At 37.5% G+C, this 26,750-nt stretch overlaps 1 protein-coding gene across 1 annotated transcript; it reads right to left on the bottom strand.

Moving 5' to 3' along the window:
- Positions 1-1,290: 1,290 nt before the first annotated feature.
- On the bottom strand, positions 1,291-26,750 carry SEPSECS (Sep (O-phosphoserine) tRNA:Sec (selenocysteine) tRNA synthase). Its single transcript, XM_063157735.1, has 11 exons — positions 26,637-26,750; positions 25,045-25,199; positions 22,671-22,789; positions 22,424-22,582; positions 21,731-21,884; positions 18,153-18,255; positions 15,863-15,992; positions 15,650-15,741; positions 8,787-8,880; positions 8,087-8,177; positions 1,291-6,972 (listed from the first exon to the last, which is right to left on the bottom strand). The coding sequence occupies exons 1-11, from the start codon at positions 26,748-26,750 to the stop codon at positions 6,723-6,725; spliced, it is 1,461 nt and encodes a 486-aa protein (XP_063013805.1). The 3' UTR covers positions 1,291-6,722.

Here is a 26,750-nt window from a genome sequence, read left to right on the forward strand (position 1 = left end):
CCCCAAGGCCAGCTGCACACTTTGCTTCTGCCTAGCTGACACCTGCAGGAGGGCCACCACAGGCCCTGCCTCACTTGGCAGAGCAATGGCATTTCAGGATGAGGAGCACAAGTTGTGCCATCATCCGAGCTCCAACACCCTCGGGTCCTGCTCCACCCATCCAGCAAATCCACACGTGCCTCACAGCCTTGCTTGAGGCTGCAGCAGTGCTTCATTCGCCATAACTCTAAATACTGATAAGGATGTAGAAGCAATAAAGAAGCATTTATACTGCCCATTGCAGTGAAAAAAGAGATGGAAAGCAGTTTACTTGTAAATGAGCATATGGATCCAGAAGTCACTGGGTGAAGCCAGCACAAGACACTCTGAAGAGCCCACAAAGACCTCCACTTTCTCAGTGACACAGCACCACTGAGAAGTATCTCCCTTCAAGAGGCTTTGGATTAATGAGGCTGAAATTCCTAAGCATGTCTCCAGATATGGAAAATGAACTCTGTGGGGCCCAATGAAAACATGCACTGCTAGGTCAACATGAGGTGCATCTTTTCTGAAACTTGACGTGCTATCCTTTCACAGATTTAGACACAGATTTAACATTCAGCAGAAATTTTTAGAAACCAAACCAAAGGGAAAACCAGAGTGTGACAGTTTGTGCCATCTGCATGGGATATGAGCATGAGTTTTAATGACACGAGTTAAAGCATTATTAAAAAAATTATATTCAAATCCATTTACTGATTATAAACCCACTAACAAAAAAAAGCTAGTGGCATGTGCACTTGCACCTGCTGCTGTTGTGTGCTCCAACTGACTTCTTGCATAGGAGGTTCTGCATCAGTGGGGATGGCAATTCACTGCTAGGCATCCTTCCTCCCTTCCCATCCTTTTTCTGCTGCACTAGTAAAGCAGAGTCTAAAAAAACACCCAAAATTACTCAGTGGGGTGAGGGCCAAACTGGAAATGCATACTATTAGAGAGTAGGCTACCACAGTGATGAAATGAGAGCTACATTTTGACAGTATTCTCTGGTGCTTGCACTGTGCAGGAGGTCAAGACTTTACTATGCATACTCTGATCCTCCTGGAGACTCAACACCTCCTCAACTGCACAGCAAGCATTTCAGGCTATTTCTATTTTTATGAACTTTCTAGACACTTTCCTCATCTTCCATTTAAAAATGTGTCTCTACTGTATCCCAAGCCTCTCCACCCACTAAGCTATTTGCAATTCCTCTACCACTATTGAAATAGATGCTGTATAGAATCAGAAGCCACAAGAAAACAATGAGAGTAGTAAGCAGATCTGTATTTAATAAAGAATTTATACAGTATGTTGCAATTTTTAAAAACACATTTCTATAGAAAATAACAGACATATTATTTCCCCTCAAGAGCTACATTTCTCAATTTGACATATTGTAGACCAAACTAAGCTCTTTTCCCTTCTGCAGTTCCTCAGACTCCAGAAAGTTGCAGGTTTAACTCCTCAACAGTAGTGTATCTGCAGACTAGTTCTACTTCACACCTGCTTGGCAGCCCAATACCAAAGCAAAGCAGGAATGCTTCCCCCGACTGGGCACTGAATTCTCCTGCAGCCAGAGCTCAGGGCTGCACCTGTGACCCACCAGCTGCAGTGCTGCAGCAGTGCACCTTGTCCCAGAGCCTCAGAGGTAGCTCAGAAATAGTTCAGGTAAGGGACAAGGATGGCTGCAAACATTCTTTGCATGAGTTTCCATAGCAATATGAGCTTTATACATCACAAGAGCCAAACACATATAACCAACATAGAAAGCTTCAAAAATGCCGGGGACCTTGCTTGTTTTTCCTGTATTTTGGCCATGTGCTCCTCTGGTACACTTCAATCACAAGAAATTTACCTCAGAAAGAGTTTTTGGAGAAAACATCTCAGGAGTAATGCTATGTGTTCATCTTGAATTCCCAAGTGGTGTGTTCCTACTTGGGGTGCCCAGAAGAAGATCAATAACACTCACACACCTCTGCTGCTGTCATTGTACGTGTACACGACCAATGCCACCCTCCAAACAGCACAGGTGTAAGACAGCTGCCTAATATTTGTAGCCCTTTGAGAACAAGTAATAGCAATGGCAGCACCCAGCTGAAAGCCCTGATTCTTTCTATTCATGTTATGTTAAAAATCAAACAGTTATAATTCTGCCTGGATTAGAATACAGGATCTAAAGGCAAATTAAATTTCACCATCCACATTAAGAAATCAATTCAGCTTCTGAACTGGATCTGCTTTGAATTTAGTTGAAATGCAGTTTGATGAAAGACTCCTGTTCAGCAGCAGATATAATTATCACACCCATCTTAATTAGACCATGAACTTGACTTTAGGATCCCCAAAGGAGTATTGAAAGCTTGGTCCAGTTACACTGAACTTGGTCCAGAAACTGAAGCTTATCCATCAAGATAAATATATTACCAGTTCTTTGATACAACAGATGCTTGATGAGTAATGGAGCAAATGCCTTTTTAACTATGGTTTTTTAAAAGGATTATTAAACTGCACTAAAGTGTGTGCTGTTATCTTTGAGGGGAAAAAAAGTATAATATATGAAAAACAATTATTACAGAGCACATGGAACACAATTTTTCAAGCACTAGTTTCAGAATTAAAAACATTTGAACAAAGGTTCTCCGTGGAGTGTCACTTTGTAACCAATTCAAGGCTTTAAATAGCTATTGTTTAAAAAAATTGTCAGCTATAGAAATTGTTTTCCCTTCAGATTCCAAATCCTGTCAGACCAGGGTGATTAAAATGTTGCATTAAAAAAAAAAAAAAAAAGTAGAGGGAGGCAATCTAATCTCCCCTTATAAAAGTAAAAGCAGCAACTCAGTTTTTAAAGTATCATGAACAAAAGGCTGTAGCCCATCTATCATTCACATATGGATCCATGTAATGATTCTTCAATTAGAATTATTATCTGTACAGCAGCTGAAGACTGAGAACTGCTGATACATTGCAGATGAGAACATTTGCTAGTCTCTGGGCTCCAGCCTTTCTTAAAAAATGATGATCACACAATATAGATTGCTCAGTTTATATGTGTATTAAGCTGCAATGCCAGCATTTACATTTGCAACACTACAATTTTGCTTTCTTAGGCTCAGGAGAATTTGCTGCATCTGGTAGATTTTATTTGCTTTGTATCTTAGGCAATTGTTACGAGCAAAGCACAAATAGGCAATATTATTGCTCCAAGTCCTTTGTTTTGTTGATTATCTCAGATACTACAAAAAAAAAAGTAAACTAAGAGTGAGCCTGTGAGATGGGTCATTCAGTGTCAGTTCACTTGCACTCTATTATCCCAGTGCTATTTTTATAAGGCAGAGCCATCTGCTCCCTCATTTCTTCCACCTGTATAGATACAGATAGTCTAAGATGCAACATCAGAGGGAAAGAAAAGCATCTCACACAATCACACAACAGTTCCAGGCCCTGTTTAAGAGGAGAAAGTCACTTTAGTGATTCAGGCTGCAGCAACCTGAGGGGTCCCTGCCTACCCTTGCACCCGAGCTACATGCTGTGACCCAGAAGATGATGGAGAAAGGTAGACACATAAATAGCAGCTGTGAGACTGCCTTATAAATGGGCATCTCTGCTTGGTGTTTCTACTAAGGATTCCTGCTCTGTGAGCCCTGAGTATGTTCTGGAGCCCAGGCAGCCTTCCCAGATGTCTCCCTCATAACATAGAAGCTGGAGGCAGCAAGTTGGCTCTTACAGATTTTTGAGCCATGTGAAAGCCTTTAGTGATGTGTGTATGTAGAGATTAAAAAAAGGGCTGCAACTTAATTAAGAAGCTTTTCTGCTTCACTGTACAATCTTGGAGAGATCTTCAGAGAAGGCAAATACTACTAATGTATTTGTTATTTGTTTTACACTGCACAGTTTGGCCACTGCCATCTTTCACAGGACTGCTTTTAGTGGGCAAGAGCTATAGCCATGAAATCTCCCTGTAACTGTTACACAAAGGAAATGAAACCTCTGCTCATGGGTACATGCTCCAGTGTTATTTCACTACTTTATTACAGACATTACTGAACAGAGACTAAGAAATTTATACCCTTACTTGAAAAATACTTTTTATCCTCTACTAAATTTCCTGTTTCAGATACACGGTAAAGAACCATGTCTTCTCCACTTACTTGGAAGGATATTGCCATTTGAATTACTTAAAATTTCCTTACATTTATGCAACATTATAGAATGGTTCTGTCTCTAAAAAATTAATATTAAAACTGAAGACATTTATGGGGATAAAGCAAGCAAACAAAACTGAAAACTGGTACAAAGGCTTACCAAAGCAATATAACATGAATACTTAGTTCAAGAGTTCTTACATTGTGGTGGGACACATTTCTCAAAATATTTCAGATTTTCTTACTTCAGGTGGCTTCCCTAAGATCTGTGAAGAACTCGAATGACACAAATTAAATTTTGTATTTGTTTTCAATTGAAGCCATTGCCTTATTTTTTTTTAATAAAAAAGGTTTAGGAAGTAAAATCCAAAACATACTTAGGTCTATGAACTCTTGTTCAGAGCATTGTTGAAATTTTCAGCTTTGATTGCAAATGGGAAACATTTCAAAGACAGAAAAAAACATTAATCGAGACAGCAGTTCGATCTGTGTTAGAAGTGATTGAATTACTTTCAGCAGACAATAAATTATGAGACCAAAGAAGGCAGAAATATCTTCCTCTCAGAGAAGGCAAATGTTATTTTCTTAACTCAGAATCAGAATACTAGTCACCAAAATGCTTATTTTAGCTGCTATCACACATCTCCTAAACTCCTGTATTAATAGTGCTAACATTCACTGATCATCTAAATCAATAACTTATACTCATTCAGGCAATATCAAAAACCAGGAAGAAAGGTATCACTAAGGCCTGGTGGTTTTCACTGGCTGCTCCAATATACAGAATATTGAGGCAGTAAGCTGCAGAGATGTGGCTCCAAAGTGTGTGGAAGTGTTACTGACTGGAAAAACTGAGGTACAACATGTTCTCATAAAATAATAAAAAAAAGGGGAGGGGGAAGGGAGGGGGGGAGGGGGAAGGGAAAGAAAAGACAAGCTATTGACATCTCCTTACAGCCACAAGGGCTCAGAGGCCAAGTTACCTGACATGTCTCCAAGGATGTGTTTGTACAGCAAACAACAATGGTGACTGCAGTCAGGGGAGCTGTACCTGCACAAGCTTTAATCAATCTCATGTGTAACTCCAGCAATAACAATGTGGAAGCTGCAGTTCAACTTAAGCTGAAGATACAAGGGACCTCATTAAGTGAGAGCACCTTCATGATGATCAGCACACTATTAACTCCCACATACTAGCATCACCTTTGCATGAATTCATTTGAATGTGCTGGACAGACAATCTCTCAAAAGCATCACTGTTTTGATGAAGTGATTTACAGAGGGCTCTGAAGGATACATGTCTCAGATCCCACTCAACAAAGTAACTAAAACATTTCCTGACACTTAGAACTCATTAATGGTGGTATCCTGAACAACACTACATTACAGACAAAGAAAATGTCTTTGAACATTATGCTTACTTTGAACAGTAAATGACATAGAAGCTATGTACAATGTAGTAACCACATTACTTAAGAATAACTACACATTTTGCAACCTGCAGCACTGTCACTCCAGTGATACGGAACCTTTGTCTGAGGAACAGACTCTGAACCTATTGTTTGCTTAATGAATTCAAATCAGCAACTGCACAGATCCACAGAAGCAACAGTGCCAATGGCAAGAGACACTACAAAAATGGAAGTATATCTATTGCAACAACAGTGGACTAAAAATGCCAAAATACTCTCAGGTCTCACTGGTTCTTAAAACTGCATTACTCCTCATGGTATTCCTCCTTTCCAGTGAGTTTTTGATCTGATCACCCTATCAAATCAGAAGAACAAAAACAAAACACCCAAAGCCAAACCTCCCCCAGTGACTGTACCTCTTCACAACCCCTGACATTCAGTATTAAGGCTCCTTTAGGCTGCTGAACTACGCTGCAAATGTTTTCAAGAGCTGAGTACTGACAGGATATGAGGTACTCCTGGTTCCTCTTTGCCACTGGAGGCTGACTAGTTCTAGGTAGTTCATGACACGTGAGAACACCTGAAAAACATTACTATTCCAACTCTGTCATTTACCCACACAGTCTGAACACTGTATTTAGTAAGTGCTATGCCAACATTTGCATAAATCATTGAAAAGAAATTAAAAGTGACACATTCATTAATGAAAAACAAAGTATTTTGAGAGCAGAGAAATGTTGCTTGGGTGGTCTATATCTAGCAGGGAATTCAGTCACTGCCACAGACAATACTGTAAAACAAAAGCATGTGAATAAACATACTGTGATTTGGTAAACACTGTCCAAATAGCCACACACAGACTGAAAGGCAAACTGTAAATCTTTGAACATAAAGCTTTACATAGGCAGATATCAAGTGCATTTTTCATACACTGCAAAAAACTTGTGTCTGGTCCCTTGTTCTTGGAGAGAGTATCAACTACTTTCTTAAAGCTGAATTCCATCCAAATTTTTATTACTGTTTTCAATAAAAAGAACATAAGATCAAGAATAAATTTCTGCAGTGCAGATGCATAGTCCTAACCCAATACAAACCTGACATACTTCAGACAAAACCTTATTTTCCTGTGTTACTAAATCTGTATCTTCTAGTCTTCAAGTTGTTCTGTGGCTGCATTAGCATCACTGATTTCATTTTTACAGTTTTCTTGCTTTGCTTCTTTTCTAAAAGTCTTCAAACACTTGTCAAGTCTTTTCAAGAATACATCTACATCTTGCTTTTTAATTCCAATTGCTGAGGCAGCATTGAGGTAAGCACAAGGATAGTCATTTGTATGTGACATAAAGCCTTTAAAAGTGTAGTTATTCACAGTTTGTACAGACCCACAGGGAACAACCCTGAAACAAACAAACAAAATCACAATTCAGTTAAAGATGCCTTGACATTTTATGTGGTACTCTAGGTTGAACACAATTACACAAGTTCCTATTGAAGTAGGGAGTTGCTATTCCTACCATTGATGCTCAATACCAGCATAACTTCAAATCTGTTGAAATGCCAGGTCAAAGCATATTTTACAAAATAATTACTTATGTAACAAAAGGGAAACCTGAAACCTTCACATCAGGGAAAGAATTCTAAAGTTTTAACTTCAAAAATGTAAACTCAAAAAATTTCAGCCTAATATGGTTAAAATTACAGAACCAGCCAAGGTTAGGACAGACAAATTAAAGAGAGCATCTAACCACAGTACATATAGATTTACTGTCATTCATCTGTGCAGGAAGTGGAATAATCCAAGCTAATGAAGCATACCTTCTGATGTGGAAATATTCAGCTCTGCTACAAAAAAATAACATTAAGTCTATGGCAGAAGTTAGCATGGCAGCAGTAATATTCAGATTAAGGAATGCTGCCAAAACAAATTTTAAATCATTCTCTTCCTCTAAAAGGTTTAAACCAAAATCATTAAAGACTGTTTGGCTTGCATTTCATTTTAACAGTGTCTCTAAGAATAAATTCAGTGGCTCAGGTTATAGATTTTTAATTTTAAATTTTTTTAAACACAATTAGTTCCAGAAAGCAGAATTTTTTTCCATTTGACAAAAAGCTGTGTAGGATATTAAAAGCTTATTCCCTTGACATCCAGCACAACCATATTTGTGCTGCAATAAACAAAACAAAGATCCTCCATTGTAGCTTACACCTATACTGTAAGATCAGACAACATCTGGAAACTAAATGAAATCAAGGGATACTAGGGAATAGTGACACTAAATTAAATAGGCATAGATTATCTATTTAGGATACCAAAGCAGACATAGAAAGCCTCACTGCCAACTCAGGCAGGGAGACATTACTGCTCGATAACAGTGATGACAAAGGGTGATTACTCTCTAACTCGTTAGGCTGCCTTCTGTAATCATGACACAATTGGTATAAAACACTTCACAGGATTTCCTACAATATATGCCCTACTTCCCCAGTCTTTTAAATTCATAATATCCTTACCTTGCTCCAGAAACTTGTCTTGTGAAAAGCATAGATCCAAGCTGGGTAACAGCAGCATCATTAGTTTCATCTAGAGTCTTCAGTGACATGGCTAAAGTAACACAAGGTCAGGTTAAAACTGCTACAAAGCTACTTTTTCTCCAAAGAACTACCACAAATGACAAGTTGCTTTCCAACAGCAAGAATCTATTCACATATTTGTGTTTGCATACAAAGAAAAAAAAAGAAACATTACATATAATTTTTTATTTTTCCACAAGCTGTCATAGATTACCTCTTGGTTAGACTCTGTGCAGATTCTGCACAGGTGGGCAGTATTATTTTGGTGTTCAGCAGAAGTTTTGGTTAAAACAAATACCCTGAGTAGGAATTCCATAATTTCTTTTACAACTAAGACGATGAGTAATTATAACCTAATTTATTTTTAAATCTATTTTTTATGAAGTATTACTACATGCTAACATCTTTAGCCTGTCTTGAATTAATTTCTGTCAAATGAGTATGTTGGACAGGAGCAAAATAATGGGTCCAAGTTGCCACACTACTTTTTATATTAGATAACTTTTTTAGTAACCTTATTGAATTATTATTCAATTGAGTAGAGTGTAGTGCTGTTTAATATATAGGAATGGTATGTGGAAATGCATTATGAATCCACAGTATATTAGATTTTTTTTAAAGTTAAAACCCCAACAATTACCTAAGGAAATGGGATTATGTGGTGTGTCTAACAGTCTCTCATTGTGGTTATCTGCCAGCTTCTTCAGCTCACTTGAAAGATACGAAAACATCTCCTGAAAAAAAGATGCAATATTCTTGTTATTAACTATCAAACAGAGAAAATAGCACCAATTTCACAAAACTGTTATGTCTCCTTTATATCCTACAGGTGCTCAGTTGATTCTCTTTTCATGTGCACCAAGTAAGGGGATCAGACAATTCTCTGAAATAATTCTATAAAGGAACAGCTCCATTTCCTGAGCACTGTTCTTATCTCTCAAGCTGATACAGAAGTCTCTATCTGGTCTAATATATGTGCTTGGGATGTCACTCATTCTCTCTGTGGCCCTGAAACCTAGGGAGGTAGAAAATCTTGAAGAGATTCCCACTGCACAGCAAGTCTTACCCCACACCACTTTTCAAGAGCCTCCCTGTGCCCTAGTCCCCTAAACCACTGGGAATGAATGGCCACGTTTTGGCAAATTGCTCCTTACTTTGTCTTCTCTCCTTTAATACATTCCAGACTAAAAGCAGTATATCTTGCTACCATGTATCACACAATCACATTTCCCCCTAGTGCAGAGATTTCTTTTTCTGTATGAGAATAAAAATCCAGTCTCTTAAAGAGGCTATAAGTACACATTTGACTGTATTTTGTTTCACACAATATACACTCTCCTGAATACTCAGCTCTGTTGAGCAGTTTGTCCTTTCCCTAGGACCCCACTCCTGTTCAAGCTGACTATAAGAATGGAAATATCTGAATTTCTGCTATCACTTAATGGGATTGCACCTTTACTGTGAAAGTGTCATAAGACTGAGATTCATAAATACTTTGGCAAAAATACAAGCCACACTGCACATAAAAGGCTGTTTCTCTTATTTCATCTGTATTTTATATCCTCCCTCTTCCCCTGTAATAAGCTATGATAATTGCTCATGCTCTTCCTCAGTTTAATACATTCCTTTTCAGATATCAGCTCAAAACACTTATGGGCAGAGTAAGAATAAACACCATTCTTATTGTAAGCTTTAGCATTTTTTCCATCCTTTTTAATGCTTAGTCTCTCATAAAAACTAGCAAAACCATACAGACACTGGGTAGCCTTTTTAAAAGATATTAAACACCAGGCTTCTCCTCTTTGAGGCAATAAAAATTGTCCTGTTTATCTGCTTCAGTGTGACTGCCTGTTTAAGCATCCTCATCAATTTCTGGACCTGACAAGTGATTTTTCATTCTTTAAATAGAATTACCTCTTCTGTTTGTAGAGCAGTATCCTGCTTTGACCTATGGACTCTGACAGATATAAATTACAGCTTGTGATCAAAATTATGCTTTTGAACAGACCCTCCCCAAGGTCTTATGAAACCAAATGAGGTTTGTGGTACCTAAGTTAGAAGAATGTTACAGCTGCTCTTCTTGAACCACCGCAGGAAACCTTGCCTCCCTTCATGAGCAACTAAATGAACACAGCTCCCCACCTGTACTTCCTAATATCACAGAACAAATACAGATGGAGAGAAAAGAGTACCCTCTTACTGTCTAAATGAATTAGGCTATTGATACAACTATCCACAAAAACATAAAGCTTCTGTAATACTTGAAAAAAAACACCTCCAAAATTGGGAGGTATCTGTGTCTAATTATCAGAACTTGAAATCTGTTAAAATCATTCTTATTTCTCATAAATCAAGTGATTTTATGGCTTTAGTTCAGAGTTTATTTACGGTTCATTCACAGATGCTGAAAAATATTCATGTTTCAAATGTTCTGCCTTTCCTCTGGTCCCTCACATTATTAAAAGCACATTATTAATTTGTTACTTTCCATAATAAGCATCACTAATATACTAGCCTTTTATTAGTATTTATTCTGGAATACAAATCATAAATTAATTTGTGCTCCCTCTGCTGGCTATTTACTTCTAAAACTGAAGCAAAATATTGTAGAAATACACAAATTGTGAGATAAATTCATATATAAATTCTCTGGAGATATTATTGCTGAAATTAGTACTGACAAAAATATACTGGAACAAGACCAATTTCCAAATAATTTTTGTGTGTTCTATCTAGAAAATTCTCTGATACATCTCTTATAGTATAACTTAAAGGATTGCTGAAAGGAATACTGGAAGTATTACTGAAAGTTGGTATAAAAAGTTACCGACTGCATAAATGTGTTAAATTTAATTAAATCTACTCAATGAAATTAGGTTACTAGATGAGCCCTTACATACATAGGAAATAGTTAAAACAAAGGATAATGGAAAGATGGCAAAAAACCCCAAGTACGTATTTTCAACAGTTGAACACAAATTCAAATAGTGTTTTTATGAACACTATTTTGCATCTTTCCATTGGAAGCCCTCTAGACATTTTATAGTTTCAGAAGTCTGTTGCAAAATAGATTAACTGCCTTTCCAAAATAAAAGGATTAAAGCAATATTTTTGTGAGGTCAAATCTATAACCAACCTCCATTATAAAATATTTCTCATATATGGAAAATTTATAAGCACCCTAAGCAATTATATATAATTGAGCTCCTACATAATAGATTTTCTGTAGCAGGCACTCAAGTTTTCTCCAAAGAAGCCAAATATAATGCTGAAGTTATACTGAACAGCTCAAGCACTAAATGTCAGTTAAGTTTCATTATTAATTCAATCCTTTACCTTAGAAACTTATCACAAAACCTCATTAGGCTAGGCAAATGAACACTAAACTATGTGGAAGTGTCTTTCACTTCTGGTTCTTTAAGCACCTAAGCCAACAAAACACCTTAAAAAACAAAGAACAAGTCAACAATACTATCTGCATCAAACAGGCCAAATAACTCAACTGTTTGGATGAAACAGTCTACTTTCACATACATATACAAAAATATTTTCAAGAAGTGTTGTAACAATCATGTAACAAAAATATTTGGATCATACTATATTTACACTATAAAACTATATGTAATAGAACCTACACTAGCATAGGTGACTCTTCATTTGCTCCATTGGGATAGGCACTGTTCTTGCAAACAAAAACAACAGGAGGGAAACAAGTGAGGAAAAAGTCAGTGACTCCAGAGAAAAAGAAGATGGAGGTTCTCCCTGTGTCACTGTCACCTGAAAAGACGAGCTGTCCTCAGGGAACGGTCACAGAGCTGGGGATGGTGCAGAAGAGGACACTGCACAGGAGTCATTTTACAGCCTCTTCACCCTCCACACAGGCTGCCAGCTCCCCTACACTTGCCTGGGACTGATCTGGTCCCACCTTACTCTGCAGCAGCAGCTGTTTTATAACGCAGCCATCACACTCCTGCTCCTTTGCTGTGATCTGACCAGAGCCCCTGGGCCCCACCCAGCAGAGGAGCTGCAGGGCTGAGCGTGGACACCTGCCAGCAGATGAGAACCCAGATGAGGCTCAGCTTCTTGAAATGCAGCCAAACACATGACAAACTGTATGTGTATGTGTGTGACACCTGCATATACTACACAACCTCCTAGGCAGATTCTCTTGTACTGCTGGAATTTTTGTTATGGATATACACTAGAAAGTTTTAAAAACACGTAATTAATTACAGAACCTTGAAATCTTTATATCATCAGTATCTAACAAAGTGCCCAATAAGCCTTGCCAATCTGATTTGGTAACACTAACGTTCACATTTTTTTAAAGGTCTCTCTTAACAACAGCAATCAACACATTCTCTCTTCAGCACTTGTGAGACCTTGAGTTCAGACTCTGTGACCCACACTTCAACACAGGCTCTAAGTATGGAGGCTTCTGAAATTTCCATTCATGCTTGGCACTTGTTTAATTACACACAATTTAAACAATTCATTTAAACTAATTTGCCTCCAGCTACTCTAAAGCTTGAATATGGTTACATACACCTCACATGAGGAAAATCCTCCAGTATTCTCATATTTGACATGCTACAGTATAACAAGTTGACTAGAAAAAAAAAGGAGTAACAAATGTCTATCTTGCTTTGAGAATAGCTGATTTTTTTACATTTTTAATATTCCTCATTAAATGTCTTTCCTCTTCTTCCATCGTAAGTAGAGCAGCAATACAAACTCACACTGAACTATGCAAATAATTTATTCCAATCAGAACTACTACATCAATGATAACTCATGAAACATAAACCCAGTATTATACTGAATTGTAAAACCCAAACAACTTCCTCCCACTCGGTATGATTTTAAATATTTTAGATACATACTCCATAAGGACATAAAAATAACTCCAGTTTTACTCTCAAAGTATGCAGACAGATGGATACCAATATAAAAAGCTCTATCACATCCCACAGTAACACAGAAATGCATTTAAGAAAATGAGAGTTATCTTGATTGTTAAGTCTAATGAGGAAATCCATAACTGCTGTAAACAAAACCATCACCTCTTCAATAATACTGGTATAATGATTAGTTAAGTGGATTAGAAGGACCATATTGGATAATAGCAGGTATTAAACCTGGTCTGTAGGGTTCTGAATGCAAACCCTGAACGCGGGGCTCTTGTTCTCCACGAAATTTGAGATGATAACTAAGCCTGCTTATGCCATTACACAGTTCAACAACTATAGTTACTTCATATGGTTTAGACACATACACACGTATATGAAAATAGCAACTTTTATGACCTAGAAATGTAAAATACAGGACTTAACATAACCTGTACTGAGGCATCAAAAGTTGCTATAAAAATACAACATTTACATAAAGTTCTTTAAGAGCAAAGATATTAACAAATTTGACTATGTACTAGCTGTTTTCTGCACTGCAAAAGGACCTAGAATGGCCTACTGAGATCAGGAAACCACTGTTATAACCATCAAATAAACATATAAAAAGGAATTCTGAAAAGTCAGTACTTCTTCGTATCACTACATATAATCTCATTCTCTTGGACAATTGCACACTCCACAACTCCCAGCCTGTCAAAAAAATTCTCACTCCATGTACATCCCTTCCTGTATTAAATAGCTAATCTGTGTAGAATAAAAACTGGGCATTATTTTGTTGTTTGTGCGAGACTAATCTCTTCTCAGTAATATTCTGGGCTTTCTGGCCTAAGCTCAAATAACCTGAAGTAACACCCATACAAATCAAGATCAGGTAAAAAGAGAAAGGAAAAAAAGATACCTGAAGTTTTTTATAGCTGATTTTTTTTGTGTGAGTAGGTGCAGCTGCACCAATATAGAAAGGAGTACTCAATGTCAAGCTATAAATAGCTCCTGCTGGAAGCTTAATAGCTCTGCCTCTGCTTCCTCAGAGCACAGGCAATAAACTACCACTATTGCACTTTTACAATTCAGGAACAAACAGATTTAAGCAAAAATGTTTCTCTTTCTACAGCAAATCCAATAAAAGAAACATATTTATGACATATATAAGGCTCTGTTTATAGAGAATATTCACATTTGAAATAAAAAGGCCTGAAGTTGTAAAAATATAATACTGTGCTCACTTTAGAATTCTACTTCCAAGAAAATTAGGTGACTCAAAGTGTACAGCTATTCATTAAGACATTTATGAAAGAATTATTATTTATGACTTGGACAATATTTCTCATGCCCTTTATACATCAGCTACTGGTAGAAATCTAACAACTAAATCAGCTTCATAGAAAACAATAAATTCACTTGAGATTCTTCTGGACATAAGAGTAAAAGGGAAAAAATACAATTTGCTTTTAATGAAGACACAAAACATAAATCACAATACATACAACAGTCCAGAATAAAATGTTGCAGTAGAGGCAAAAGTAACTGCTTTCAGTGTTTCACAAGCTGGTTTCACTTCAGTTGCACAGATGACTTCTTAGTCACTGTAAGGCTGCTAAGTTGGTTTGATTTTCTATAGCCTAGCTATTCCTATGGGACCTCAGTTCCAGTACAGAGTTTATGGATGCCCTATAAGCAGCTAGAAATAAGTCACAGCACCTAAAACTATTGCTCTGCCACATAATCAGAGATAGCAGCAACCTGTCAGCAGAAAACAACTGGAACATAGTTTTCAAACAAAATAATGAAACAGATAATGCATAGCTTAAAAATATTATTTTAATAGTACTTAATTCACAGCATTTCTTATATGAGGACTCTACAAAAAGAATCTTCTGCATTACTATATAAAGAGAGAAAAATCAGACTTATTAATTCCAGAATTAAGGGTAACTCAAGATATACAATTTCCAACCTGACATGCACTGGATTTTTCTGCAGTGCAATTATACCCAACTTAAAACCTATAGTCTGTGAAAAGCAAAGAAGAAACTAAGTTGTATGTTTAGATGAATAACTAAAACAACAATACTCTTCTCTTTTTGTGGCAATGCACAGTATTTATAACCCAACCAGAAGCTGTGATTCTCCACAGAATGTGGCACACAAACATTTAATTAAGCACTATCACAGCACAAAGGCACAATAGGGACAAAAGAGGAAGAGCACAGACCTGGGGTTACTCTGGGTGTCCAATCTCCTGTCCTGGAAGCAGTGTGACCATGATAAAACAGTACAGTATTTCTCCATTTAAGTTTTTGTGGACAAAATCCTACTATTTAGTCACATTTAGGAAGAACAAACATGAACACTGTACAAGGTAGTACAGGCCCTCTGTTTAGCCTCCTGGATTGAACAAACAACAACATGGAAGTCACGCTTACTCACAAGCACCATTGAGACAAGAAGTAATTGTATCACACTGACTTTCCAGATTCAGAGCTCTGCCTCAGAATAAGTTCAATGGCTTTCTAGACAGAAACTGGATTTACCACACAAAGCAGTTTTGCAACAGAGCTGACTTCAAGAAAATACTGCTTGCCAAAAAGCTTACCTTTCTTTCTTTCAGTAACTTTTTGTAGCCACTGGTTCCCAGAGACAGAAGTGTAATGAGGACATCTAAAGAAGGAGATGCAGATGCTCTTCCTGAAAAAAAAAAACCCAATATATACATTAAAGTGGCAAAAAAAAATTATGTGAAAGAAAGCTGATAATCAAGTTTTCTACAGCAATTCTGTATGCTGAAATCAGCCCATGAACTAGTTACCTGGATACATTTTGCTGATCTCCTGAATGAAGGACTCGTTGAAGCCAGCAATGATAGCACCACCTACTGGAACCATAAAATTTTTGTCCAAGCTCTGAACAAAAGCATCTATTCTGCCAACTCGAGCACCCTTTACCAAAAAAGACAAAAAAAAAAAAATCCACAGCATACATTAGAACTAAGGGAAATGTGATAGCATAATAATTATATAAAAGTGTAGCCAAAATAAATATAATTCCTGAAACTCTTGGATACTGCATTTGTGATCAAAACATAAAAATCACAGTATTACCTCTTTTAGCACTGCTTACTATTGGTACCATTGTCTGCCTAACATAGAACCTTATAAATTCCCATTTTGCTGTGATTTAAAATATCAATTTTAGCTCCTGCAAGTCTAAGTGTGGCTCCATTTCAGCAACAATCAAAAAGAAACCCCTCAAAATTTAATGGGAATTATACAGTTAAAATTGTTCAATCCTGAACACTTTTTACAACTCTCACGCTAAAAGGCTATGAGTTAATGCTTCATTAGCAAAACTTTTTTCAATACATATATAAATTTGCATTAAACAAACAGGCTTATTACAGCACTCCTTCTTCTAAGGCTGCTTTCAAAATCAAGATTCAAGTACCTTCTTATAGCAGGTATTCCCCACATCCTTATACCAAACCACTCCTATTTTCAAAGGAAAAAATGTAGATTCTGCAGTATACCTTCAATTTGAGTAGCATGTAACTGTGTAGGGTACAATTAAAAAGTATGAAGCATAAGAACCTGAAAAGTAGGTTAAACCCCATACATATCAAAGTACGTGCAAATACACATATTTTTACAACTACATCCTAAATATAAGAAGTAGAAACAGAGTTAATACCTGTGGCAAACAGAAAGAAAGCAGAGCCAACTAAACCTCATTTATTAGTTCTATACTTTGATAGCTTAATGCACAGAAGACAGGAAGAACACTCCAAGTTTGTCAGCTTTCTGTTGGGAACATGAATGCCAGCAGCTACCATTAGATTTAATTGACAGGAGAATACCAGAGGAAAAGCACAACATGAAACGGTCTCAAAAGCTTTTTCCTGTGGTACTCTTGCAAGTCGTATTCACACTGTGCTCAGCATATTCATACATCTAAGTATTCATTAATAACTACTTTCTCATAAACACAAAAATTTTCTAGCACAAGTAATAAATTTTGTAAGAAAATGTAAAAATAAATCAGAGCTCAAATATATACATTTGCATAAACAAGGAACAACCAACCTGTTGAGTCTAGAAAAAACATCAAAACAAACACAGTAAAAATTGTATTTGTAGCATTATAGTCTGAAATGTTTATCATTAGAAAATTTCATGCAGCAAAATCCAGCACTTCCACAGCCTCATTCACGTTAGTTTCTCACTAAATTTGAGTAAGTTAAATACAATAAACACATGCTAAGTACATTACAAATAAAGCATATACTATTTTCTATTTCATTAATTCCCTCAGTCTTTCAAGATTTAGAAATGCCAACATGATGTTCTTTCACAATTGTACATTAAGCTGGTCTGCGTCCTGTTCGTAATGTCTTAGCAATCAGAAAAAAAAAAACCAGCATATTTTACATTACCAATAGTTCAGGATCCTCTGGATCCTATTAAAATATAACCCCCTATTCTTTTGAATAGGTAACAGAAAAGAGAATATTAAAGAGCAATGCACATACAACACAATGAGGAAAAATGCAAGAATTCTGTTTCATGACTGATCTCAGATATCAAGCAACATCCTCTTCAAACTGAACAGCAACAGAAATTAAACTTTTTTGAGCATAACATTGAACTTAAACCAGTTTCCTCAGCCATTCTCTGTGCCAACAATATTTTAACAGCGACAACATCTATCAAGTGCTGGTGTACAATTCTGTACCTTCAATTAAAAATTTGTAACTCATTCTGTTGGAGGCTTAATTTTGATTCAAGTATGATCCATTATGTTACTTTTAGTTAACAACTTCAGGAAGTATTTTAAGAAAGCTTATTAAGGATATTTTTCCATTATAAAGACACACGAACATACCAAAAACTAAATAAACTTTGGGTTACATAAAAAGCACATAATAGAAATAACTATTATGCTTAAATTCTATTTCTGTCTGTTGTGCTTTCCCAGAAAATTGTTCACATATCAGACGTGCATGGGATTATTCTCAAAGCTTTGTAACATCTGATAAAATTTGCCACAATCACCAATTTACTTATACTTGCTAAAAAATGTTATTGGAAATACACAGCTCCTACCTGCTGGATGAGATGCATACATTTTGAAGACTGAACTCCATATGCATTGTTGACAATATGTGGAATGTCATAATTAGCACAAATTACAGACAGCTCCTCCAGCCTGTGAGCATAAAATCATAATTAAGAGAAGCATTGATTACTGTAGCTCAACTTACAAGCCAGACCATTAAAAGACTGAAAGGTCTACAAGGAAGCCAGAATGAGAAAAGCAACTCTTTTGATTAGTACCTCAAGGCAGTATTTGTCACCTTAAGCTAAAAAGTTAAGATGAAAATTCTATTGGCTTTCACATATACTGCAAATTGCTGATCTAGTCTGACCTTTTCTTGCTTCACTCAAATTTTTATCTGGACACCAGTTAATACACCCCAAACCATTAAGCTTTAGATACAAGCTTTTTGTTGTTGTTGTTGCTTTTACTATTAACTACATAGCTTTAGCTAGTCACTAGTTTTTCTTTTCTCTATTATTCAACATGAAAACAGTCTACAGTAGTTTCAACAGTGTCTTGGGAATCAAAAGCATCCTGTAACAGAAAGTTTTTACATGTTTCTGTTTATCTCAAAAGAACTACTATTTTGATCCTTTGGCTGGAATCTCATGCATGCTTGCATGCTTCAGGTAAACTGATTAAGAAAAAATAAATTCTTTAAAGGAATGGAAAGCCCTAAAATGTCTGAATATGGACATCAACAAATTGAAAATCTGTTCAGCTGTTTACTCTTCACTTGCCTTTAGAACCCCCTGAAATCAGAGTGAGCTCAGCCTGGATTGATTAATCAGCCAAATTAAGATTTATGTGAGCACACTGATCACTTTAAGTAAGATCCTTCAGCATTTTAAACATACTTATATGCAGTACCCTTTTCTGAAGCACTCCAATCATGCTATATTTTAAAAAAATTACTCATGATTTTCCCCAAACTTTTGAATCTATTTTAGAAATATAATCTATTTGAAAAAAATTAGGCAATATAAAATAATTTAAAGTAATGATAAAGGTAATATTACCTTAAAAAAAAATCAGGAAATTCTGCTTCCAATGCATTTTTACTCTATCTCCTCCTGTACAGCCTCTCACTGTAATTTACTGACATACATATAAAATGTGACAGAGTATAAAAACATTTTCCAAGAGGTGACATTCCTTTGCATTCTATTTCTATTACATTTTCTAGTGTTGTTCTGCAATGCAAAATTCTGCTGCAAGTGTCAAATTAATTTTTCCAAACATAAATTCTTAGGAAATCATCATCACCATATTATCCTTTAAAAAAATCAAAAGGACTTTATAATTAGGAAACACCAGCAATATAATGTACATACTGATCTTCTACAGTCAAAATAATTGTGAGGAGCTGCATTTCCAATAATTTTTCACATTTCTCAACACAGAATTACAAAATATTCCAAGATGGAAGGAACCCACAAGGATCATCGAGGCCAACACCTGGCCCTACACAGCCCAATCCCTGAGTCACACCACCCACCTGAGAGCATTGTCCAAATGCTTCTTGAACTCTGTCAGGCTGGTGCTGTGACCACTTCCATGGGGAGCCTGCTCCAGTGCCCAACCACCCTCTGGGTGAGGAACCTTTTCCTGATATCCAACCTAAACCTCCTACAGCTCAGCTTCTGCCCATTCCCTTGGGTCCTGTCACTGTCACCACAGAGCAGAGATCAGTGCCTGCCCTCCTCTTCCCCTCATGAGGAAGTTGTAACTGCAATGGGAACTCCACTCAGTCTCCTCCAGAGTGAACAGACCAAGGGACCTCAGCTGCTCCTCATGTGGCTTCCCCTCATTAACAGAATACTTGAGGAAATACATTATGCAGGGCAAAGTTTTTGCCTTCTGACCTGACAGTTCTTAATCAGACACATTTCTCACCCTCTAGAGAGACTCAATGGAACATAGCTTTCCTCTTATAGGCTTCTTGTCAAGTGCAGGCACAGAATTTGACCAAACTAGAAACATAGAGAGTGTACAGCTATTTATATTCATCTTTCTCACCTTCTGAAAATTAAAGGAGCAGTAACCTATCCTCTACAAGTACTGAAAATAGAAAAGTCTTTTTTCCCTAAAAATATTCAATTGAACAACTAGATTCATTGTGCAATACAGAATGAGAATGCCACAGTTTGAAGAGAATGTGTCAGTGTGCAAGGGAAGCAAATGATGCACAGCACCTGTATGCACCTGCACCTGCTCCCAAGGCCTTGAATGCAGCATTGAAAATGCTACTAATCATATCAGAAAAATAAAACATTACCAGAAGTTGGCTACTGAAGTTCTTAATAGTCACAAATACAGAAGTATCTCCCACTTTATTCTTCCTTTCTTTCTCTCCTGTTTGTTAAAGTTCATGAAAAGAAAGCTTTGTTCTACTTTTTCTACTACTGAAAGTAAAAAGATAGAGAATTCTGCTAAGTCCACAGACCAACTGAAAAGGACACTTTCCCTTTGGTCCTCTTAAATACAGTAGTTTTACAAACACCTTACAACAACAGTAGGGAGAATACTGAGAAAGAGGGTTTATACACTAGAGAATTACTCCCATAGAAATAAATGGTACTTCAAAGGAAAACCATAGGTGTGGCAGCCATAAAGCTACTAAAATTTTAAAAACACGGCCACCACAACTAAATAAAGCCTTACAAATGAAGATATTTCAAAACAGACATTTAAAATTGCACCCTCCAGAAATGCTGTCAGGGCTTTCCTTCCCACAGGAAGATGAAGGTTATGGCCTTCAATAGTTGACAGTTTCTTTTAAACAGAAAGTACATTCAAATCTTCCTATATCTGTGGTATATTATAACATAGTGCCACTACCTAATAATTAATCTCTTAGTTGTAGAGGACAAAACAATAGGAGCATGTCAAAAAGAGGAAGCAGATAAGGAGAAGATTCATTTACCCAAGCTATAAAACAACCATTCAGTTTTGATAGCTGTGATTTAAGTTAGCCAATAAATCTGCAAGTCGACTTCAAGCAATGTTCATAGTATCCTGACAGAATTATATGGTTTTAACTCCCATCTTTCCCTCTAGCAACTAGGTTAACCTATGATAAACACTGGAGGATTTTTTAAGGCAGGAGAGGAGGAGAGGAGAGCGAAATATATTTTTACTTGCCACATTTTAGAGTCAATAACATTTCTTTCCTATGCTTGTGGAGAAGAGTAGAAAAGGCAACAGTAACATCAAAAAATGGTATTAGCTATGGAGCTACATTTCCTGGATTATGTTTCCATGAGAAACTACTTTTACTACTTCCATGAAATTTTATGAAAACCACAAACAAAATGACATGAATTTCACCACAAGAGAGCAACATTAACCTCACTTACATAACAGAAGAAAAATCTTCTGTGTAACTCTCACTTTTTTAATATACTTTTCTGGAAGGGGATTAAAGAACCTTTACTAATTGTTGGCAGAAGCAATTTTAGGAAGATGGATGGTCAAAACATGGAGGTGTTGGTTGGGTTTTGTTGTTGTTGTTGGGGGGTAGGGAGGATGTTTATTTGTTTTAACAGTAACAAATAACACACCTCTTACAAAGACTGCTTACCTGTCAGGTACCCTTGGAGCAAAGCAAGATGTTGTAGAATGCACACAAAGGATATTTTCAGCACCAAGAGCCTTGATTTTGGCCTCCACTGCCTCAAGGTCTGTCCGTAGCTCATCACCTTCTAATACATTTTCTATCACCACAGGCTCAAAACCTGACCAAAAAAAGCAAGAATTTAATATAACTCAACAAATCTGACTAATTGTGGAGGTTTAGTTCCAGTATACATTTGAAAAACACATCGTGCTACTATTGTTTGAATAGATTCTAACAAAAAAGACTGTGCAAATCACACAGATTGGCACCTTCTGATCACAATTAGGACAGAAGTTTTTGCATAAATTTGAGAGAGAGATTTGAACCATGAGTTTTGATTTTACCTAACTCTAAGGACAGCAGATTAGGCACCTTACTCTGAGAGTGAACTGTAACTTCCTTAGTATTGTTCTCACTTGACTCCTTTATCCACCTCAGTACCACTGCACACACCTGCATTTTGCAAGGCATGAGGAAGACAGCATGCACGTTTTAATTACATGTTAGAAATCAGGAGTGCACAAATAAAGCAGAACTACCGTGCATTAGCCTGTTTTGTATCTTACTACAAGGGTATGAATTGGTCACTCTGATAGAGGGAAGTTTCATATCTGTTGGAAGAACACACACTGTGTCATCAATCAGTTACCTTCTTACCTGCAGTTATCATTGATTTAAAGCAAGATTTCTGGTCTATACGTGGCCAGATAATGTACTTTGCCTTTGGTCTCTTGTGCCTCAATGTTAAAAAACACAGAGTCAGACTCATGCCTGTTGCCATAGGAACCACAAAGCAACTGGTCACTGTCCGGACACCTGCATGGAAAAAGCAAGTCAGAAATTAACATGAAGAATCCATGATGGAACTTCACAAATGAGAGAGATTTTTCAAATTTACACCTACCAGCCAGTTTTATAACATCCAGAACTACAGAATTAGTAAGCTTGTTCAAAAGGCTTGAACCTGCAGCTTTGGGCTGTACTGCAGAAATATCACCTGACCTTCCAATTCCATGAATCAACCTAAACAAAAGAAGTTGAAAACACACATCAAGTTGAAAACACACATCAAGATTTCCACGCTGCAAGCCATAAGAAAATTTAACTTGATAAATAATTGTGAAGAAAATTTAACTTGATAAATAATTGTGGAAAACTTTGTACACAATGCAACATCAGTACCTGCCACAATCAATTCTATTTCAACAAAGTACACTTTTTTTTGTATGAAATTTTGGGGTTTTTTATAACAGTAGATTAACAATGTTCCTGCATGCAAGTAAAAACATTGAGAAGACCCACAGCAGCAACACCTCTAGCCTCTGGCAGGTTTCCTTTTAAGTTTCCTTTTTTCTTTTCCATTTAAGTTTCCTTTTAACACCTCAGCACTTCTTGATGTATGTCAAAATAGCATTAGAAATGCTGACATGTTCAGACACACAACCAAGGAAAACAAAAATTAGTTGTCTATAGTGTAGGGTAGCATAGGCATAGTGGTATTACAGATACTCCCTTGACAAATGCTTCATCTCCATAAGGCAAGGAAATAATATATACAAAGTGATATACATGGATATATGTATCGCTCTGCCCATCTTACACATCTTCACTTCATCTATCATTTTGCTGTTCAATGTTATCTCTCTTGGAAAAATATGTTTCTCTGAATTCTGTTTACAAATTTTGGTTATAAACTGTGTTTGTAAATACTGAACATTATTTAGCTCAGGAGTGGAGGATCCTGAAGTAATTTATAGAATACAAGCTTACAGAATGAATTCACCCATGGCGGAAATGCAGCAGCTGCTCAAGTAAGCTAGTAACAGTATACACCTACTTATGGCTTTAATTCCTTTTTTTGTCTTGGCAACAGAATAAAATGCAGTCCAATGAGTATATGATATTCAGAACTTCTTGGAGCATGATTTTACAGCTTAAATTTATTTTCCTGTTTCAAGTGCTAAGTTGAAATCAACAAACACTTGATGATTAATTAAAACTTACATATAATACTCACTCCACCCAAAATATTTTCTTCCCTCATTCCTGCTATGTTCTTAATAGCTGTCTCATATCAGTACTTTTTATTTTGTGCACTTATGTACTACTTCCCGAGAAGTAATCTTCCCTAACACTGCCCCTTTATTAAGCTAAAAGAAGAGACAGCTTGAAAACCATCTTCCTCTTCCTCCATCACTCCCCAAGTCACCTGTAAAACTTAATGCAGAAATAAGTGAGGGGAGGACACCTTGCTATTGCTGACACTCACAGGAGAAGCGAGATGCCAGGTGACAGAGCTGCATTGGAACAGCAGTAGTGAGCACAGCTCAGGCTCCTCTGGCCAGGAGCCAGGCACAATTTCCCCAGCACTGTCCAAAAGCAAAACTTCCCCAGATATCATCCCCTCCCCTACCATGGATATCCTAGCCTAGAGAGCTGCACACAAAACTAAAAAAGCCAAACTGATGTATCCCTGGATTTAAACATGAATTTATCATGGTATTGTAGGGCTTATGAAAGCCATCAAGCCTAAGTAACTCAACCTCCATGTGCTTACCAAGCTTACTAAACTTCTGGCCTCTAATATACTTTTGTGTTTATCTTTGGAAAAGAAACATCCTGGAACTTTCACTTTGATTCACTCCTGCTGGATCAAACATCACAGCAAGACACTCAGCACAGCACTCAACACACACATACAAAGTACATTCATAAGGAAATTAATGCAGAGCCTCTAAAATGATAGCATCCAACATATCCATTAAGTAAGTCTGAAGGGCTACAAGCTAATAAAGGCACCTTTTGTCTTTAGTGATCTCCTTACTTCATATAAAATCTATTATAGATGGACTGGGGTTTCATCTGCTTATCAACTAATCCCATTATAAAGCTATTAACAAATATTTAAAAATACAAATAGCTGTTCACTGTCAACGTTCAATAATGGGCAACTACAACGTACAGTAGCTTTTAATAATATACAGATTAAAAGCTGCACCTTTTTATAAAAGGCATAATTATTTTAAAACACTAAGATCTCTTCCTATTTCTGCTTCCCTTGTAAAGGATGACTCAACATCTTCAGCTTCTACAAATTCAATGTACAGGACATAATCCTGTATTTTTTTTGCTTCATTCAAGACTTTCTATAGAGTTATTAATGAAAATTTAATATAGAAAGCAGTATCAATTCAATAGATAAACAAACCACAATAAAGTATGCCATTGGAAAGCATTAATAATAACCTGAATAATTCAAAACAGTCAATACTTTGTACCTGTAATGCCTTCGGGCAACAAGACCTGATGCCACTCTTCCTTCCCTCTCACCAACGCCACAGTTGCCCAGGAAGTTATTGCTATCCATTATAGCAAGTTCATGAAGAAACAATTCAATGGTGCTTTCATCCCATCCATCTTCAGGACATTTCCCCTTAACAATAATAATAAAAATAAATTATGAAATTTGGACATGAAAAATTAACAAAACTTTATGCAACTTGTTTGATAATTGTTACCCTTCTTTCTCATGCTAAGCAGCAGTCTGTATTTTCATTATTCTCTTTTATACTATCTAATGTTATGAAGCTGTATCCAGAGAAAAGTTAAATAATGATTTTTCCATGTGTTAAATACAACTACATTAGCACATCCCGACATTAAAACAATCAGGATATCTTTTACCTTCAAGTGTTCTCTATGGTACATACAAAACCGCTGCAGGGCATACATGTTAATTACTCCCTAAAAGACTACAGATTATTTGATGTATTCTCTAGACATGACGTACAAGAACTCAACAGCGAAAACTGCACAAAAGGGAAGATATTCAGATATTAGAGAACCAAAAACATGAGCAGAAGGGAAATATAGTTTAAATGTAATACATCTTCCTATCTACACATATTACTTTCCAGTTATTATCTAATAGGGAAGGAAACCATTTCCAAAATATATCAAAACCTGCAAGAAGAAACCTGCTCTTTCTTGTGCTCTTTACTGAATTAACAACCGCATCCATCTTTGCAAATTGCAGACAAGGTTCTCAAAGCAGGGACCCATAAAACCATGAAGATTTTTTATACGTCCAGAGGCTTTTTCACATGGCCCAGCAACAAAACAGCCAATTCAGTAAGTCTAATTAGTTTATCAAGTGCGGTATCAAAGTTAAGTTGGAAACAGTAGATGGCATGACTGAGGATGCTCAAGAACTGAAACATTTGCTAATTCATTGACAATGATTTTTATACGCTGAAGGCAATGAAATACATTGTTTTGGCACCTTACAAGTATCGCTTTTCACCTCATGCAACAATGTGCTAGTATCTCACTGTTTTTAAACATTTATTTAACTGTTCGCTGGGCCTTTCTCGGCAAACGCACAACCCAGGGCAGTAATTTTCTCTTCTTCCCAAACAAGGCCTTTCACTCTAGGGCTCAGTCAGGTCGCTGCCGTGCCGGCAGCGGCTCTCCCGGCCGGACACGGCGGTGCCTCCGAGCCCGAGGGCGAGTCCGTGACCCCGGCCGGACACGGCGGTGCCGCCGAGCCCGAGGGCAGAGTCCGTGACCCCAGCCGGACACGGCGGCGCCGCCGAGCCCGAGGGCAGAGTCCGTGACCCCGGCCGGCCTGCGCGCTCACGGGGCTGCGCGGGGCCGCCGCGACCAGCCCGGCTCGGGGGAGGTTTCCCTGCCCGACCCGGTTGCTCGGAGGGCCAACGGGCGGCTCAGGGCCGCTCTGCCCTCTCGAACCCCGGTGCGCGGAGGGCGGGGGTGTCGGCTCTGCCCCACTTCGGACGGTGGTGGCAGAGACGGGGCTGCTCAGTGCCCGCTCGGCCCCGGCGCGCAGGGCGGGGGGCGGCGGCCCCATTACCTGCTCCAGCAGCGCCCGCAGGCGCAGCTCGTGCGCGCGGCGGCCCTGCGCCCCCTGGCGCACATAGGCCGCCGTCACCAGCCGCTCGCTGCAGCCCTGGTTCTCCGCGTTCAT

Source organism: Melospiza melodia, chromosome 5, assembly GCF_035770615.1.
Source record: "Melospiza melodia melodia isolate bMelMel2 chromosome 5, bMelMel2.pri, whole genome shotgun sequence".
Lineage (NCBI taxonomy): Eukaryota > Metazoa > Chordata > Aves > Passeriformes > Passerellidae > Melospiza > Melospiza melodia.

Coding starts and splice junctions, on each gene's coding strand:
- SEPSECS (XM_063157735.1), bottom strand. CDS start 26,750: ATGAACGCGGAGAACCAGGGCTGCAGCGAGCGGCTGGTGACGGCGGCC. Junction 8,178..8,786: donor ACATAATCCCATTTCCTTAG/GTAATTGTTGGG, acceptor GTGTTACTTTAG/CCATGTCACTGAAGACTCTA. Junction 6,973..8,086: donor AGACAAGTTTCTGGAGCAAG/GTAAGGATATTA, acceptor TGTTTGTTTCAG/GGTTGTTCCCTGTGGGTCTG.